At 45.6% G+C, this 19,853-nt stretch overlaps 1 protein-coding gene across 12 annotated transcripts in view; it reads right to left on the bottom strand.

The window, feature by feature from the left end:
• Positions 1 to 5,566: 5,566 nt before the first annotated feature.
• Positions 5,567 to 19,853, bottom strand: part of LDB2 (LIM domain binding 2) — a 402,888-nt gene continuing 388,601 nt past the window's right edge. For 2 of the 12 annotated variants that reach the window (XM_042984884.1, XM_042984887.1), the window contains 4 exons: positions 16,150 to 16,273; positions 12,561 to 12,712; positions 9,887 to 10,029; positions 6,844 to 6,924 (listed from right to left, as the gene is read on the bottom strand). In XM_042984884.1, the coding sequence (XP_042840818.1) occupies positions 9,925 to 10,029; positions 12,561 to 12,712; positions 16,150 to 16,273 (381 nt within the window). In that variant the 3' untranslated portion in view covers positions 6,844 to 6,924; positions 9,887 to 9,924. Of the gene's footprint in view, positions 6,925 to 6,968; positions 7,199 to 9,886; positions 10,030 to 12,560; positions 12,713 to 16,149; positions 16,274 to 19,853 lie in introns of those variants that run through there. The other 10 variants (XM_042984886.1, XM_042984889.1, XM_042984880.1 and 7 more) reach the window with 7 other exon arrangements.

The raw sequence follows: 19,853 nt of genomic DNA, 5'->3' as shown, positions 1-19,853 counted from the left end.
GCACACACACCCCAATGTGTATAGCAGAGCTATCAACCATAGCCAAACTGTGGAAAGACCCCCAAATGTCCATCAACTGATATGAATGGATAAAGACGATGTGGTATATATGTACAATGGAATATACTTGGTCAAAAAGAATTAAATCTTTCCATTTGCAACCACATGGATGAGACTAGAATGAATTATGTTAAGCAAAATAAGTCAAAGACAGATACGATTTCACCCATATGTGGAATTTAAGAAACACAACAGATGAACATAGGGGACGGGAAGGAAAAATAAAATAAGATAAAAACAGAGAGGGAGGCAAACCATAAGAGACTCTTAAACACAGAGAACAAACTGAGGGTTGCTGGAGGGGAGGTGGGTGGGGGGACGGGCTAACTGGGTGATAAGCATTACCGAGGGAACTTGTTGGGATGAGCACAGGGTGTTATACGTAAGTGATGAATCACTGGGTTCTACTGCTGAAAACAATGCTACACTGTATGTTGACTAACTTGAAATTAAGTTAAAAATAAAATAAAAAGTACTGTGTCCTTCCATTAAAAATGATAGCCTGGGGATTATTGCCACCTCATTGTCTGAGTTCTGCAGTGAGAGGTAAGCAACATTCTGTCACTCTTGGGTGGTGGTATTGTGTAGAGGGTTGAGTTAGAGAAGGGCCCACCCTGGAGACGCCTCCCCCCACCCCACACAACTTTCTTTTCTAATTATTTGTAAAGAATCTCCCAAAGTGCACTTGGCAAATGCAAACTGCCCAAACCCAGTTGCAGAAGTAACTGGATTGAGTGCAAAGGGGCCATAGATATTGCTAACTGCTTTCTGGACTTCAGCAAAACTACAGGCCAGTCATTAAGACAGGCTGGATTAGTCTCCATTGCAATGGAAAGGGACGTTTTCATTGGGCCGGCTGGGATAAACCTTGGCTATCTGTGGTAGGTTCCCAATGTCATTTGTCTGAATACTTCCTCATCGGCCAAATGCCATAGCGCACAGCAGCTTTTTCGATCGTTAGCGTGACTGAGCCAGTGGTGTTCTCTTGAAGCCTAGTGACAGTGGGAGAATACAGGTGTAGACCTGACTTGTACAACCAAGACTCTGGTTCTTCAGGATTTTTTCTGGGTTTCACGGTCTCTGATGCTTAACTGTTTCTCTTAGTTAACTTTATACATTGCGCTTCCCTTGGTCTTATTTAGAATAAGAGTTCAAAGCCATCGATGTAGCAGAGAAAGCACAGGCTGTGAGCCAGTCACACCTGAGATTGCATCTAAGTCCTGTTGCTTATTTGCTCGGGGTCCTTGGGCATTTTCCTTAATGTTTCTTCACCTCAGTTTTCCTACCAGTAAAACAATAACACTAATGCCCCCCTTCCTTCCCAGAGTGGGTGTGCGAGGCGCCTGGAATGCAAAAGATGCTTTGTAGCAGTGCCCACTGATTATGCATTTGTCTGTTTTGCTGCACATATGGGCTGGGCTGCCTGGAAGTGAGGAATTTCCCAGGATGAGGGACATTTAGTGCTAAAATGGGGAAAGGGGAAAGCAGGGTTTTCTATCCTAGGAAAACAATCCTGGGAATTCCAGAGGCCTCTACCTTTGAAATGCTTTGTGATTTAGGGCAGAAAGGCAAATCCAGGGAAATCTGAGCCCTCCTTCACCTCAGTGGTAGGCTTTGCCAATATTCACACCCTTCTTCTCCCTGAGTGAGCTCCTCAGAACCTCTCCTGGAACAACAGGACTTGCCAATATTGGTCGGTACTGGCTAGAGGAAGTGAAAGGTGTTTGATCCCTTAGATAGTGCCCAGGTTTTCCAAAATTCACTTTTTCTACGAAATAGAAGTTTTCACTTTTGTGACAATGGACTTCAGGTGGGCTTCAGGAGTTAAAGCCGTTTCACAACCGTTTGAGACTTTTTGCAGATCTTTCTGAAAACATTAACACTTTCATAACAGAAGAATTTGCAAACCCCCAAGGAGCGAATACTACTTTTAACAAATTAAGAATTAAAAGAGAAAGAATGGCTTCCTGTTGGAGAAGAGCTCAAGATACATCATGTCCACTCTGGAAGAGACACAAAGAAGAACTTCCTTCAAAACAGGTTTGCTTAACTCAGGAATCAATACTTTCCAGAAATTCTTTGGAAGTCGTTGAGAAAGAAGAAATGTTTTCTTTGTCCAAGATGGTGAAGTTCTGGAAAGAATAGGAATGGAGGAGAAGGTAGGGCTGGGCAGGGCCATAGACAATGCTTCACCAGTTCCCTTAATTTATAGTTTTAATAACCTTTCAATGCCTTTTCCAGCTTAATGGCTTCAAGTGCTGAAAATACCTTGACGTAAACAGCAAGAGTGCTGATACATTAGGTTTTGTTCAAAACCCAAACTCCTCAATATCCCCGGCGATCAGAGACATCATCTTGACAGCAGTGATGGATAAAAGATGAAGCCAGAGAGCGAATTGTGAGAGTCAGCCAGACACTCAGATGTGGGTGCGCGTATCGATGCATTGTCCCCTCTTGCTCTGTCACGAAGTCATTCCTGCCAACACTCAGTCACAGCATTTGCTGTTTCCCCGAGGGATTTCCTGTGGCATACCAGCAAAAGAACAGGCTTTGGAGTCATGTGTCGGTTCAAACTTGACCTTGGCATTTTCTATCTATGTGACCTTGGGCAAGGTGTTCAACTTCTCTGAGCTTCCTGGACAAAACACCCACATCCTCCGGCTGTGGTAAAGACGAAGTGAGATGCAAAGCAAGACGCAGACGTGGTAGAACACAATGAGTGTGAATCAAATGCCTTTAAACTCCTAGAGGTTTTATTCTCTGTGCTTTGTTGATCCTCTGAATAGATTCAGCCTTATATGCTTGGACAGCATTTTATGTACTTGTTCTCCATCCGAAGTGAATTATAAGCACTTTGAGGGTGGGACCAGGTACAGGAATCCCATACAACCCTCAGAATGGTGCTGGGCATGTGGCAAATACCCAATAAGTGAATTTTGATTTAACAAACTCTAATCAACCTTGGACCAGTTTAATGATTATGAAATTCTAATGAGATGTAAAAAAGGGAGTTGACCAGCCATAAATAAATGGCTTAATACATTATGGTATATTCCATTAGTGGGTCATTACGTGGAAATTAAAATCATGTTTTTAAAGAATAGTTAACAGAGGTGGCTCATGAGACGATATTATATGAAAGGGCAGGATACATCATTGTCTATTCTGTATCTTATCAACATTGTAATGTATATGAGCCAAGAATAAAACTGGAAAGATAAGTATCAGAGTATTAGCAATGCTTATATTGGGGCAGTGGAATTACTTTTCTTCTTGTTCCTGTGTGTTCAAATGATCTACAATGAGCATGTATTACTTAATCAGAAACAAACAAACAAACAAAAAACCCTGGTAATTGTTTCTACGGAGAATGGAAAGGTATCCCATTATAAAATGAATTTCTCAAGGATGCTGCCAATCCTGATTTAGGGACATTGATATTGGTGACCTTGTTCCCTCTGCGGCCCACCCCGTGTAGTATCAGTGCAAGTTGTGTCTTCCTATTGCATTAAATGCTCACCTCGAGGTTAAAAAGAAATGGAGAGAGAAAAAATTTCCTGCAGGGACTGGGTCACTTATTTCTAAATCCCTTGTCAGATGCCCTTGAGATTTCAAGGTCTTAAAGGGGGCCTCCCCACTTTGTTCCATTACCAGGTCAGTGGCAATTCTTGATCTCTGGCAGACTCCTCAACAACCCCTGAAAATACACAGCAAATGGTAGAAAGGTGGATGCCAGGACCCCTCTCCCAGGCCAGAGAACACCTCCAAACACCCAACATGCACACCGTGTACATGACAGTAAGTCTAATAAAGTGGTTCAGAGAGTCAAGGTGACATGATGTTGTCACTTGTGACCTCCATGACTTTGGGGAAGCTGTTTAACTGCTCTGAGTACCAGCTGCCAAATGGAGGAGAACTTTACCTTGCCCACAGGAACAGTGCAAAGATTCAATGCGATCGTGCTTGCCACGTTCCTAACCTAATCCACAGAGGCTGACCCACTACCATGAAACCAGTGTGGCTTGCTGAAAGGAGCACTGACTTTGGCCCTGCAAGCCCACTTTAGTACTTACCAGCTATGTGACAAACGGGCTCACCTAACCTGCTTGAACATTAGTCTGCACATCTGTAAAATAGAGCCAATGATGTTGACTTCCGAACGTGGTTTTAAGGAGCAGAGAGCATGGGTGTAATAGATACAGTAGCCTGTGGAAGCCAGCCAGGTGGAGTGCGTGAGATGGGTCAAGTGTGCCACGGTGGACAGCATCCAAGCAGGGTAGTCATGCCTTGACACCAGCCAACTGTCACCATCCAGGGATTCAGAAATGGGAATCTTCGTTAATTTTTTTTGCATTGTTGTTCGATACGATTTGTTAGGAGCAGCACGAAATTTTAATTCCAAAATCAGTTTTGAAGTGTTGGCAAATAATTAGACGTTTCTTCAGGCAACATTGTGTAGGTCACCAGTGGTTGACTAGATTCCCACTTGTTTATTCATACCCTTTGCCACGGGACTTTGCAGGAGGGAGTGTATATTTCCCCACCCCCACCGATGTGAGGCTTATCCTTGCAACTTGCTTCGGCCAGCGGATGCAGGGTGAGCAGGCGTATGTGTGATTTGGCCTAACTTCTTTTCACTTTTTCCAGAGTCTGCCAAGAGAGGAGCATGCCCCTCTGTCCCAGAAAGAGATCTGAGGGGCAGACCTGATGGATGCCCCAGGTAACCGACAGCCCCTTTTTTCTTTTTTCCTTTTGTTTTTACCTGAAGAACACTCCTTCGATAATCTTGTGCCCCCACATCCTGATCTCAGGCTCTGCTTCTGGGAATCCCAGCCTAAGACACGTGGCCTCCCATAACTTCTCTTTTTCAAATTCGCCTTTCCAGAATTTGCCAAGATGATAAATTAAAATCACCCGGCACTTAATACACATCCAACAAATGCTGACTTCTTCTCTCATCTTCCTCACTGGTGGAAAACAAAGTGGAAAAACACGAGGAAATTTCTTTTAAGAAACACGTCCTCAAGTGAATTTTCTGTAGTCTCATACAGCAACTTTTTGGAAAAATGGGCAAGCAAGACATTGATCTTTAAAAATGGAGATAGCAATGCCAACTCTGTGAAGCTTTGGGGATTAGCTGAAATAGTATCTGTGGACCTTAAGAAGGGCTGTTTGGTGCAGAATCAACACTTGTGGGGAAGCCCCCCCTCCTCCACTTGCCAAGCTGTAGCACAGGCCAGTTCTTGCTTTCTCATTGCTGTGTCCACGGCAAGCATGTGCCCAGCACGCAGCAGACTCTCACGCATCTGCCCAACTGAACCACAGTGAGCAGGGAAAGGAATCAGACTTTACAAAGGATGGCGTGGCTGTCACAATTCCACTCCATTTGGACTCTGGGCAATAAATCCAGGCTCAACACTTCTCATGATCGTGGGCAGATTTCTCCCCCCGCCGCCCCCCCCCCCAAGCCCTCGCCAAACGCTCACAAACAGCCAGACTCAGTTGCTTTGGTCGTTAACACAGTTTATTATTGGCACACTTATCAGTAAAGCATACATAAAATACAGCTGTTTTATAACACACGGAGCCACTGTGTCTTTACATGTGTGGAAGAACATATTAATATGCAAATGGAAAAATTAGTTCTCTTATAAAGTTTCACATAAATACACTGGAATCGCCCCCAAAGAAGAATCCCCATAAAAGAAACCAGGTGAGGGCTTTACAAAATATTATACAAGAAATATACCATGAAAGGAAACAACAGTCAACTCAGATACCATAAAAAACACAAAAAAGTTTCAGATTTATTAAACTGCCCACAAAATTAATGGATTACATGGCTTGAAAAGATTTGGATCAACAGCAATTTTACAAACGAGTAGGTTCTCGAGGGGCCAGGTGTCTGTCTTTACATAAAAATCTGCCTTGGTGTCTTCGATGACAAAAAGACATTTCTTGTTTCAGCCCTTGGGCTCAATTGAACCAGCTGGGGTTGGAGAACCGACTGACATTAGCTCACCCAATAATTACCCTGCAAGGCCCTCTTAGCTGTTACCCAATGAAAGAAAAGGTGAAGGAAAAAAATAATAATAAGGATACATTTAAATTACTGTCCAAAGGCTGATTTTTTTTCTTTTCTTTTTTTACTGAAACAAGAAACTCTCAGATGCAAGTCAAAAAGCAGAAAATATTTTACAATATTAAAAAGTCATCTGTAGTTAGGGTCGGCATATAACGAGACCCTGAGCACTGAGGGCGTATTGACAATATGGCCTTCGTCGGGGTGGGGTTGGGGGTGGGGTGTAATTAACAAACACGTGGTTAACACCGAGCCCGGAGAAGCGCGAGCTTTCGCTCTTTTCATTAAGATCAGTGCCACTCTCTGTGTTACCTGTGAAGGCCTCCAGGGAAGGGTCAGGGAGGTTTATTGGAACGATCCTCTCAATTCAAAAAAGAAAAAAAGAAAGAACAACGAAACCCAAACTCAGATCATTGTGGTTTAGAAACAGGTATTTGCGTGGAAGAGTTTTTTTATTTCTCCTCCTTCCTCTCCTGCAAGCAAGGATCTGCAAGCGTGAGCGTGCCCCACGACCTACTGACGGCGGGTGCGGGTGCGGGTGCGGGTCAGTGTCACTGGGGAGCCTGGGGTGGGGCGTTTTCTGATTTGGTCTCTTGAGCGGCGGGGGGTTTACTGCTCCACGGGCTGCTGTTCCCCAGGGCCGGGGGGCTGTTGAAGTCTTCCTCGTCGTCCACGCCGTTGGCCGCGTCATATTGCGTGTTTTCTAATCTAGTGATTAGCCTTTCGTCCTCGTCCCCAAACTCACCTCCCATCAAGGTTGGTTCGCCTACCACCATCACATCCTGTGAACAGCAGCTGACATTATTACAGGGAAACCTTGGGACAGAGAAGCTCAGCTTAAAACACTAGCGGGAGGAGCTGGGGGCGGGGGGGCGTCTAGGACAGACACGCTCGTGTACTGTGCACCGGGGGTCAAGTCTCAAAGTCGGGGGGCGGGGGCGAGACGCATATTGGATTTCTACAGGAAATAAACATTGCCTCCTGACGTGGAACAACCACGCGAGTTTATGTCCTTAGTGCGCAGCCTGACACCGGAGAACGGGCAATGCTAGCAATCTGCAGAAATAAAAAAATGGATTTTTCAAGATTAAAAAAATCCACGCTTTTAACTTGCCGACGTTGGGGACTTTTAGAGAGAGGGCTGTGGAACCTTCTGCTGGGTGCTCTCCACTACCTCCCAAAATCCGCCACTTTTTATGTTAGGGCCTCTGAATGGCTTCAGACTAGCAGCCAACAGGGGGAGGGTGCAATTCTGCAGTATTCACGCAACTCATTCCAAATGGCGTTCTCTCTGTCCCAAGGACGGTATACATTTTAATTGAAGGCAGAATCTCTCTTTTTTCCACTCAGCCAGGCCCTTTTATGCAGCCAATATCCTTGACATTCTGCTACTTAATTATGGTAATTAATTTAGGTAAAGTTTTCGATAAAAACAATGTTCACACTGATTTGACAATTTGCATAGCTAATTAAGTCATTAGCAAAAACCTGCTGATTGCCAACAAGCCCTGAATTTACCATCTGTTATTTCATGGTGCCTGTCACCTATCCCCACACAGGCAACCCTGCCACCAATCTGGGCAGTCAAGAGAACCAGTCTGTCCAGCTGGTGCCATAAAAGGAAGAAGAAGAGCACTAATTATAATTACATTGATGAAGCTGGCAGTCATCAGAAATGGAAGCGTGCAAGAAGAATCCATCTAATCACTCCTTTAAGCACAGATTGTCCTTCCATGCAAACAAGGAAGCCACCTACTGTAGCCGGGAGCATCGTGGAGGCCACAGCTGGAGAGGCCCGGGGCCAGGGGAGAAGGGGGCATACACAGGGCACGGCTCCGGCCTCTTTGTTCAGAGGGGGCTGTATGGGGTTGGTGGGTGACCTGGGCATGGGACAGGACACCTGTCAGGTGATACTGGGTGATACTTGCTGGGCAGGCTGTGAGCAATAATCTACTCAAAAGTGCGGTGACTCCAGGCGAGTGCCCAAGGCCATCAGCTTCCGCCTCTGCCAAAACAAGCAGGGCTGAGCCAGATGCTTTTGGAGACGTAAGGGTGTGTTTCCTGATGCGGAGGCTAATTTGATGAAATGCCTTGGTAACTGGGCGAAAATTTTGTCTTCACTGGGGCAAGACAGGCTTTCCTGGGACGGTATAGGAGAATCCTGCCTTTGGTCAGGAGACGGTCCATTGGGCCCTCCCGTTTCTTTCTGGAATTATGAAGGTGCCAATTGAACAAAACCCTTGCTTGTCGCCTGGTTGATTTTGCAGTGGAAAACCTTGTTTGTTTGTTTGTTTGCTTGATTGACTGATTGATTGGTTCCCCTAGAATTATGGGGAGATAATCAATAGATTTCCAAACTGTGTTTTCTGACTAATCGATCTTGTGATTTGATAAACATGATTTTAAAGAGATATGTCCCAGATTAAGTAAATGCCTCAAACATGCACTGGGTAAACTCAGCAAATATAGGTACTGGCAGGACAATCAGAAGTGTGCTTCGAAGAACGTACTGACTATGCAACGAAGAGCCAGACACGACACTGACATGTGGGGAGACTCATGAGGGCTCGAGGTGAGGTACAACACAGACAGAGACTCTGATTGGCAAGAATGCCGACAGGACTGGAGATGGAATGTGCCCTCCAGAGAGGAGGGGACATTATCGGGTTAGCCATATGACCCGTTGGGGGTGTTCTGGACAAAAAAGTGCCACTTGGTTACAGGCAGTTAGGAGACAGTGCTTATGATCAGGAACAAAGGTGGGGGGGGGGGGAAGAATGGGGCAAGATTGGGCAGAGGATGACACGGGTTCATCTCATTTCATGACTTACGTGCAGCACACGTTGAAAGGGTCGGAAAACACATGCATAAGGTGTCACAGGGCAGGGGAAGGGTGTGGGAAGTGACCACATGGGTCCACATTAGTACTGTGAGTCCAAGGTCATCGAGAGAGGCTGGGGCAGTGTGAGGAGGTAAGCGTAATTTGGAAACAGAGGAGAAAAATCAGAGGGCAGCTTAAGCGTGACATTAGAAAAAGTTCTCGACACTCCAGGTGCCTTCATTGCATCAGAAAATAACAGTTATTCAAGAAAAGTACTGTGAAAATAGTGATTTGAATCACTTCAAATGGGACTGATATAGGCTTGTCATGTTTGGAACAGGCATGGATAGTTGTAAGCATCCTAAATTTCAGAGTGATGCCACATTTGCCTTCCTGATTGTACGAGAAAATCCTTAGCCAGATACATAATCCTGTGTGTACCTGTGCGGATGAGTGACAGATGGCAAGCTATGACAGATGTGTGCCGTGGGCTTCTCATGTGCATAGATACCTGAGGCCGCTTAGGCCGCTATGCACGGGGCTCTACCTGCTTCTTCTAAACCTACAGACTCAAAGAGTGGTTCTCTGCTCGGGCAGTCTCACTTGGTTAGCCTCACACAAAACGAACGGAGACACAGTGCACGTTCTGGGCTGCCTCTCCCTAGCGGATGTTGGCCCCGTTTTCCCCACCCCCCCATCTTTAAAAATCCCCCCAACGTTCAACATGAGTAGTGAGAGTTGCATTATCCTTCCCGTCTCTGCTATCTCGTGTGTCCCACAGGAGGCAGGGCTGGTCTGTCTGAGGGTAACCCCGGATGCCCTTCGCTCCCCCTGAGGCAGACCTCTGCTCCTCGCCGGAGGCCTGGAGGCGCCACGCCCATTGTCACATCTTCTCACTAATCCCCCGTGCAAGGACCACCAACCTCTGAGGAGGACTGGAAGTGACTCCTTTCAGGGCCCCTCAATGCTTCTCCTTAAATTGGCCAGAAGGGGTCACTGCTGTTGAATGACACAGGTCTCCATCCCTCCCAGGGTTGAGGCTGCAGTTCGGGATCGCTCCTAGCCCCTGCTCATGGAGTGAGAAGCAGAATCCAAGGATTAAACCCTAGTCCTCGCCGGACACGCACGTTTGCTGCCGTGGCAGCCAGGCGGACCACAGCTGTGGTCACGGTGGCACAGAGAACCTGGCCGTGCCTTCGAACGAGGCAGCCATTGTGCCTGCAGATCGCGTTCTAGTTCAACAGTCAAATCGTGTCGGTAATTCAGTACACAGGGTTAAAAGAGGGGGTCGCTACAAGCCAGACGATGCCTATCGCGGAAGGTCCATTCAGCAAGAGTGCACCCCGAAATGTGCACATTTTCCTAACGTGGCGGTGGCTTTTTCCTGCCCCCCCTTGGCCATCTGTAAGCTTGACTTCATTGAAACGTCTTGAATTGCATGGTGCGGGGGTGGTGCTGGCGTTCTGCTCTCGCTTTCTAATGGTGCCTTGTTCTCTCGAAGTCCAAGGGGTCTCACTTCATTAAAAGCCCTCTCGACACAGGGATCCTCCACTAAGATGTAGTTGCTGGCTTGGAGGATAGGAGCATAAGGGAGCGGAACAGACTATGTGCCCTTTAAAATAAAATTGAAATGTTTCCGACGAGGCTAGGGATGTCGAAATCTGTGACACACATACCGCTATTCTACACCTGAGGCAGACATCACCAATGGATGGCCCACCAAACCCAAGACCTCAGAATCCTGCTCACTGCCGTACCCTGCTGGCTGACACCGGGAGACTGAGCTGGCAGGAGAGACTGAGCTCTTCAGTGACCGACAGGGCCTGGGTTTTTGTTGTGGTTGTTTAATCTCGGTATTGCTGATATCTGGTACGGTGTGGGGCACATAGTAGGAGCTCAAAACAACTGTTGAACTGAACTGAATTCTTGCAGTCACTGTGCCTTTAAGGAGCAATGCTACAGTTCCAGAGTTCTCTGGAATGCACTTGCATTTGCTAGAGGAAACTAACAAATGTTAGTTTCTAAAACTCCAGGAGTAGATGAATAATAGGCTACTTGTGTGCACTTTGGGGTTGATTTATTTATACCAGGCCATTTTCTCTGTGTATTTTCCAATTTAACCAGAAGTGGGCCTAACTTATTGGTACCTTAATAAAAAGACTCTGTTTTTTTTTTCTTTGATTTTTTTTTTTTTCTGACTCTTTAGCCAGTTCAGAAAACAGAGGTGAGTCTGGCATTATTTAAAAACTATAATTCCTAGCGGTCTTAAAATTAAAATGGTACCTTCCCCACAGGCTGGCCACTCTCTCCATGACCCTTTCTTTCTAGTGCAGTGATGATGAAAACCATACCCTCTGTCTATGGAAGACAGGAGAAGAGTCTCAGTGGCCCAGGTGATTCTCAGGTACTGATGGGGTTGCCTCTAGCCAAAGAAAACCGACCGATGGAAAGTGGGTAAAAGTGGGTTGGGGCCAGATTTGAAAGACACATTTAGAAGTAAGTGGAGAATCCCCATGAAAGAAGAATCCACTCTCACATGGGGAGAGATATGAGGACAACAGACCAAGACAGGGAAAAAGGTGTGAAAGAGAAAAGGTAAAATTGTACTGGTTGAGGGAAGTAATAAGAAATAGAACACATTTCCGAAGACATGGTATCCAAGGGATAGCCATGAAGCACCACGGAAGTATCAGGGTTCAAACAACAGTCAAACGCCGGGAGACAGGGTGATGTGACAAGGGCAGCAGAGAAGGACACCCACAAGTAATCGTGGAGGGGACAAGGGACGAGAAATGTTTACAGGAGCATGAGAATTTAAAAGCGATAAATGATCTAACACTGGGCTGAGGAATCTGGAGTCAGGAAGGAAGTAGGCAGACAGGACAGAACTTGAAAAAAAAAATGGAGATGAAGAAAGTGCCCACACGGGCAACGCGCTATTTGGGGACACCCGTCAGCTGTCAGCCTCGGAGTTCAAAGAAGCCCCCTTCTAAGCGGCCCATTTCCTCTGTCAAGACCCAGAAATGAAAGAAAGGGTCAAGAGGTCAGGAGAGTTGAGACCAAACCAAGGGCGGACCCTCCCCCTGAGCTAATGAAATGGGTCAAGTGGCATCCACTGAGCTGCGATTTTAGTGGCCGAGAGTTAATTACCTGAGTCTCCAAATGAGAAGGGCACCCATGTTGGGAAGGCCCAGTCAAATTACAACATGGAGCCTGAACGCCGGAAGCTAGTTTCCAGTGGAGCACAGGGGTCCCCGGGGATGGTGCCGAGGGCCCCTTCTCTGCCGCCAGGCATGGCGCTAAGTGATCTTTTAATTAAACCTTACGTGACACATCTCCTGTCTGTGCCTCTGACGGCTCTGTAATTCAGGTCCCTGTGCAGCACAGACGCTTCATATTCCTTCCTAATTCCCAGTTTGCAGGGGGAGGTTTCCACGGTCGAGCTCCTCCCGCCCACCCTCCCCCTGCCCTTGCCTGGCCCTCCCCCGCCCCCAACCCAGAAGGCAGGAGCGGCTAAAGGGGACTTTCCCTGGGCCCCCAGCAGGCGGAGGACAGGCGGAGGCGGGATTTCGGGCCTAAGAGGAAAGCGAGACTTACAGGTACCTGACTGGACAGACTCAGGTTGGCGGCTGGCGTCTTCTTCTTGCTGCCGGTGCTGTTGGCGGTGTTCCCGGCGCTGCTGTTGGACGTGCTGCTGGTGGAGTTTTTTCTTTTTCTCCGCTTCGTTGTCGGCTGCCGTGTGGGTTCTGCTGCAATACGGACAACGGATGGAGGGTCAGATCTGGGGCGACCGTCCCCATACCGGCCCCCCAAGGAAGCTGTGCTTGTAAATGACAAAGAGCAGACTCTACATTGTTGCCGTTTCTTTTAGCTTCACGCTAAGTGAAGGGAGGAAGCCGTGGCTTTATCCTTTTAGCACCAAATGGCTGCAACTCTTTTCTTTGGTCTCTAGATCAAACGATTTGTGCTTCACTGTTCTCTCTACCGTTAGACACGTGCCTGCAGTCTAGTAAATGTATTTTAGGGGCGAGCCGCAAATACCACTGTTAGAGTCGCGTGAAACATGTTATCACCATTACAGAATTTGAGAAAACCCTTTTCTCTGGACTGTTGGCTCTTTAGGGGGAAAGGAGGGCTCTGCGTTCCCCCGGGGGGCCTCCGAGGAATGACAGAAAGGGTTAAAACGAGTTAAGGTGGTAGGCCAGCATCTCCCAGTCGGCACTTGGTTGCAGGCCAGCGCAGACCTTGAGATGCTCAAGTACAGAAAAGAGGAAGCATGAGTTCTATCAGCTGAGAGTGTCACACGTAGGGTCCCTGGCTCAGTACAGTTCTCAGGTCGCATGGTTTGGACGCCAGCGTTTAAAGAATGCTGCTCATTTCAAAGTTGCTGGGGGGAGAAGGTCGAAGTGTGCTAGGGCCAGCATCTGCACGAAGGGGAACTAGATCTTTGCATCCAAGTCCCGCTTAGAAACAGAGGAAAATGTTGCGGACCCGACAGCTGAACAACGTGTTAGTGGAAGCAGAGGGACGTGTGGTGATGTGGGGCCGGAGGAAGGTTATTTGTCTACATATTAGGTAGTGTGAGTAGTACACAATGTTTTCATGTTCGTAATGGTTTCATCTGCTTCACGTGTTTTATGTCATGACTATTGTATGTTCCTGGCAACTCTGTTAATTCGGTTCTATTCTGATCTTTGTTTTGTAAATGAGAAATCTGCGGAAACTTTTTCCAGGCATTTACTAAGTTGGAAATGTCATGTAAAAGCATCCTTTTTGCTAACCCTCTTTTGAACCAGCGCTGATGGAGAGAAGGTGAGCCAGGGACCCAGCGAGAGAGCCTTGTAGCATTTTCTTAAAACATTTATGCACTTCTGATGGGCAGTGGGGAGGATTTCCTTTAAGGCTCATTTCAATGGCCACTTAGTCCACCAAATTACCCCTAACATTTGAGGAAGAAGAGGATTGTGTTCCTATTTATATACCAATTCTTCTTTTGTAAATATTTTGTCTCTTATGTGCAAAGATTTTCTTTTTTCTTTTTCTTTTTTGTAAACATGATTAATTTTTTTAAGTTTATTTATTTTGAGAGAGAGCACAAGTGAGTGTATGTGTGCAAGCAGGGGAGGGGCAGAAGGGGGGGGGGTTGGAGAGAGAGAATCTCAAGCAGAATCTGCACTGTCAGCACAGAGCCTGACACGGGGCTCGATCTCATGAAGTGTGAGATTATGACTTGAGCCAAAATCCGGAGGGAGTCGCATGCTTAACCTACTGAGCCCCCCAGGTGCCCCAAAGATCTTCATCAAAGGTCCTAACATGTCTATCTGTAGAGAGTTATGGGTGCTGCTCCTAAAAATTGTGGAAACAGGAAATAGAATTTTTCCAGCTCATGATGCTGGAAAAGAGCTGAGTGACATTCAAAGTCAATCAAATACTTAGTTCCCCTGACAAATAGCTTCTTCCATTACCTCAAGAATTAAAACTGACTACCTTTTTTTTTTTTTTTCTTTTTGGTATCTGTATTCCTTCATGAAATTTGGGGGAAATATATCGAAACTGTGTGCTCTGGATTATTCCCATTGGCAGCAGGTAGCTGAGGTAAGAGAGTCATGAACTCTGGAGACATAAAAACCTATTGTGACACAGGCCTCCTTCATTGATGAGCTATGAGACTGACCTTGGCAAATTACTACTTTAAATTTCAGGCCCTCAAGGCGCCTGGGTGGCTCAGTCTGTTGAGCCACGGACTTCTGCTCAGGTCATGATCTCACTACTCTTGGGATCTTACTGCTCATGGGCTGACAGCTCAGAGCCTGGAGCCTGCTTCGCATTCTGTGTCTCCCTCTCTCTCTGCCCCTCCCCCCTCGTGCTCTGTCTCTCTCTCTCTCTCTCTCTCTCTCTCTCTCTCAAAAATAAACATTAAAAAAAATAAATTTCAGGCCCTGTATATTTAAATAGGAAATAATAAGTACCTCATAAGGTTATAATGAGGATTCAGCAAACGAATGGAAGGTCCGTGAGGGCTGGGATTTCTGTTTCATTCAGGGCTGTACCTCTAGTGACTAGAACAGTGCCTGGCACCTAGGAGGGGCTCAATAAATAACTATTGAATGAATGTTTTAATTAATAAATAATATATAAATTATATATGCATATGTTGGAAAATACAGGTTCTCAAAGCATTTATTGAGTGAACTATTTTTTCTCATAAAGCCCTATTGATATTGCAAGAGAATATAATTTAAGCACATTTAATGTGTTTGAAAAATAATGCTCTAAATGTCTAAAATTCCTCTAAGAGGGGGATGTAACTATTCTATGTAAAATAATGCCCATTTTCTCAGATGTCTAAATATGTACTTGGCTAAGTCTATCTTCATTTTATATAAAATGCCTCGCCAATTACCAGTGGAAGGTGACCATTATATTTTGTGATTCAGAAAGCTATGTGCTTCGTGTTAATAATTACTCTTTATAAAAATAATTTTTAGCGAATGGATACGTTTTGCTTTTATGATCAATGAGGCTCGACACACGCCCGGGAGTAAAAATGTATTAGATAGAATGACAATTAATGATAACTGGAAGCAGTAATTTCAGAACCTCAGCAGGAGACTGTAGTATCAAAACTGCCTTCTAAGGAAGTGAGGAAAATGGAATCTTTTATGTATTCTCTTCATGATCAGAGTACCCTTTGATATTAGATCTATCTTTAAAAATGAAACAATTTATTTATTTTTTTCTTTCTTTCCTTTTTCCCTTCCATCCTCCCTTCCTCCCTCCTTTCGTTCCTATAATTTCTATGATTCTTAAGCAGACAAACAAACAAAAAAACAAGCAAAATAACAACAGACTGTGAGAAGCCATCAGTCCTGTCCAGTGGAACAAAGACTAGACCGGGAGACAGGAAACCCTGGTTCTGATTTCGGCTTTGCCAGTGACCTTGGTAACATTGAATAAATCAGTTGACTTTTGTGGGTCTCAGGTCCCAAGTGAGATTGCAGATGATTCCTAAGGATGTTTTTATTTTACAAATTAGATGTCCCCCAGTCTAAATATCCATAATAAGCTACTTTTCCTGATCAATTTATGCTTCCTTCCTTCCTTCCTTCTCACATCATTTTATCCCCAAAAGAGGCCTCCCTCAGAAGATGCATTTTTAGAATGGGAGGGAAGAACGAGGTCGTACCTGGTGGTGCTACCATTCGCTGCCACTTCTGAAATAAGCAGGTCTTCAGGCAGTCTCGTGGACTGAGGTTGTAAGTTTTATGTCTCGACATCAGCTCCTGCATTGGCTCCAGTATTACACACAACTGCAAAAAAGTTCAAAGACGTTGGCGTTTCGCTACTTGATAATATTATTTGCAGTGAGTAATGTCAACAGCTGGAAACAATTAGAAAGCTTAAAGGTACTTCTCTTGTTCTCCTGCTTTTGATTTTCTCTGTGCAAGTTTGGAGGAAGAGAAATACTACCAATACCTGATAATGCTCACTTCATTTACTATTATTTATACTGCCATATTATAGCTGAATGTGATTTATACCCGCACACACGCACGCGTGTGCATATCCAAGGACACATTCTGTACAAACTCTTGGGTGGATGTATGTAGCTCTATTCTGAATTCAAATGATTCTTTCTGGTTAAAGAAAAAAAGCTCTCTTCCGTGGAGCACAGCATGCTCTGATTTCTACTCTGGTTTCTGCTGTTGTTCCTGTTTGTATAACCACACACTGTGAGTTACAATGCTAGTTTATGTAGATTACGTGGCAGTGAAAGCCATCTTTTAAACTCTGGAGAACAAAGTGGCAACTGGAAGTACTTTTTTGATCCTCAGTCGTATCAAGGCCCGTGATGAACACTATTTTATTCTTATTCATGTGCTCATTTGTATTTTACACATAATGATAATGTCAGTAACATATGCCCACATTAGTTCAGCGTGGGGGCTTTTTCTGTGGCGCTGCACACTGTTGCTTTCTTCCCTCCTTTGGTTAGATGTTTCAGATTTACTTCGGTCGAAGACATCTGATGACAAAGATTAATGAATGAAACGAGACCGTAAATCCATTTAGGATTGCCTTGAACTTTTCTGAATTCCTTCTCCCGTTGGAAGCTCATCAGAACACTGCCACATGGAGAGTGCCGTATCGAAGAAGACAAAGACCACAACCTGGAATGATGTATCCAGTACTGTTGCAATTACAACCACACAGATATTGGCAATGCACCCTCCCATGTGGAAAAACACTAGTTCATTATGAAAGGCAGATGTGCAATCTCCTCCTTCCTCGGCCCATCGCTCTGACTACCCCCTTCCCTTCTGTCGTTACTCGGCAGACACGTTGGCTTTTATCCACTGGTTTCCCTCTCACCTGGAATTCTCCCCTCCCCTCTTCTTGGCCAAGAATGCCCACTCGTCCTTGCGACAAGGTCACTGCTCCTGTTACGCCTTCGCCTTCATCTCCGGGTTTTGCATCTCCCTACGCAGGCTGAATTGGGTGCCTCTCTATGGTTCTCTCCATGCACCCAGCCCTTTCTGCTTTACGAATGTACTCACCCATGCTGTGCAACTATCTGCTTCTAGTCTTTCTTCCACTTGACCTTGAACTCTTTGAATGCTGAGACTGTGGCTTGTATCTCTGTGTCCCTAGGTTTGGCTCAAGTGAATGGATGCATTTAAGGTGTCTTTAGAAAGACCGGAGGATTTTTCCATGCCAATGTTCCTGAAAGTATGGTCTAGGTAACACTTCCATCGGAACCAAATGAGTTGATAATTAAAAATGCAGGCTTCTAGGGGCACCTACGTGGCTTAAGTCAGTTAAATGTCTGACTTCCTCTCAGGTCACGATCTCGAGGTTTGTGGGTTTGAGCCCTGCGTGGGGCTCTGTGCTGACAGCTCAGAGCCTGGAGCCTGCTTCGGATTCTGTGTCTCCCTCCCTCTCTCTTTCTTCGCCTCCCCCATTTGTGCTCTGTCTCTCTCTCTCTATCAAAAATAAATAAACATTAAAAAAATGCAGATTTCCAGGTTTTTCCCCTTCTGTTTCACTGGGTCTGGAGCTGGGGTCCTGAATCTGCCTTTTGGAAAAGCATGCCCCTGTCGTATTCTGATACAGACTCCCGAAGTCTGCTGCCCTACATATGTGCTAGGCTTTAGAAAAGATACATATAAACAGCAAGACATGTGCAAATTCCCTGTGGTTTCCAGCTTGAATTCCACTCTCTTCTCACTTAACCCCATTTGCCCATGCTGCTCCTCTCTTCTCAAGCCTAAGCATGATAATCAAGATTACCTTCATCTAGAAAACATTGTCTGCTCTTTTTACCTAACAATCATCTAAACTTGACCCAAACCGCTAACTCCATTGAAAGGACAACTGTAATCTCTTTCCCATTGCAGTTTCTCAGGAAGAAGAGAGGAAGACTTCAAAGCCTAAATGACACATGTACAGTGTCAGCCAAAGAGACAAAGCCACTCAACCCTAGTGGATCAGGCTGTCAAGTAATGAGATCTGGATGCGTGATGGTACATCTTCAATCTTGTCTATCCTCTTGCTTATTTGGAGTCCTCCCTGAAACGTAAAGTGTTAGTAAGGAAGACCCCATGAAAGAGGGGAGATTCCTGTGCAATGAGCTCCACATTCCCACACCGTGAAGACTCGATGTGGACATTACTCCATTAAGAATTCCTCGCTGGAAATCAAAGTACGTGTAAGCCATAGACGGCCGCAGGTCTCCCCCAACGGCTGATGCTCAGCAGACCAGAGTAAAGGATTCCATAGTCATCTCTACAAACAGAGATAAGGGCGGATTATCCATCAAAGGAGGACCACTGCGAGATGCAGACCGGGTCGGAAGATGTTTGCATCTATTACTAAGCTAGGTTAGTAAGAAAGGAAAAGCTTTCAGGGAAGTTCTAAGGGCTGGGAAAACATTTTTTTAATTAAAAAACCCCACAACGTTAAGTTTTCAGGCCGTTTCCTTTTGGCCCGTTCCCCGTTCTTGAGAAATGGGTGTATAGTGGTGGTAAAATACATAGGAGGCGAGAGGTCTAGGTATGGATTTTAATTCTGCACTAGGTATGCACCCTTGGGGGAGTCCCTGAAGAGTGCCGGGGCTCCGTCTCACCTGCAAAACAATACCCATCTTGTGTGTTGTTGTGAGAATTTGAGGTAGTATGTCTGACACATCAGAGGTCAACAAACAGTAGATATTACAATTACGTGTTAACACATACAGCACAGACAGTCAAACAGATGACATTTCTATTACTTCACATCCACAAGCATTTACTGCGCTTTCTTCTAAGTGTCAGGCACTCTTGCTTTGGCGCTGGGGACCTAATGAGGAGAATAGGATCTCTGCCCTCACGGAGTCTTCGGCCCCCTTCGGAATGATTTCAGGATAGTAAGAAAACTCCCAGAGTTTCCACGTCAAGCATCTCCGGGAATCACATCTCTGTGAAGCAAGTATTTTCGTTACATGACAAGTCAGATGGCCAAAGTGACCTTTGTGGACCCAGAGGGGCCCTGGGCAGGATACATGCTGGCACACAGGAGAGTTGCCTTTATCCTGAGAACCTGCGAGCTCATCATCTACTTCTTTTTGTGGTGCCTTCCTTTCCTTTCCTCTCTGGGCTTTGGGGCAGCATTTTTTTTTTTCAGGTGCTAATCCTCAGGATTGATCCCTCCCCCTTTAATGTAAAAATACTTTCCCATCACGGCAACCCACCCCAAAGGAATTCGTATCTCTGAATACTAATCAGGAATCCCCGAAGCCATGTTTTTGCCTTCCGGGGGAGGGTTCCCAGGATGGAGAGGCAGCGTGCAAACAAGGGAGCCTGCTGTGGAGGTGCGCTGGCTTTGCTGGGCTGCATGCTGTAGGTGGCAGAA

The sequence above is a fragment of the Panthera tigris genome, chromosome B1, assembly GCF_018350195.1.
Source record: "Panthera tigris isolate Pti1 chromosome B1, P.tigris_Pti1_mat1.1, whole genome shotgun sequence".
NCBI classification, from domain to species: Eukaryota; Metazoa; Chordata; class Mammalia; order Carnivora; family Felidae; genus Panthera; species Panthera tigris.
This window is presented reverse-complemented; position numbering and strand designations above follow the sequence as displayed.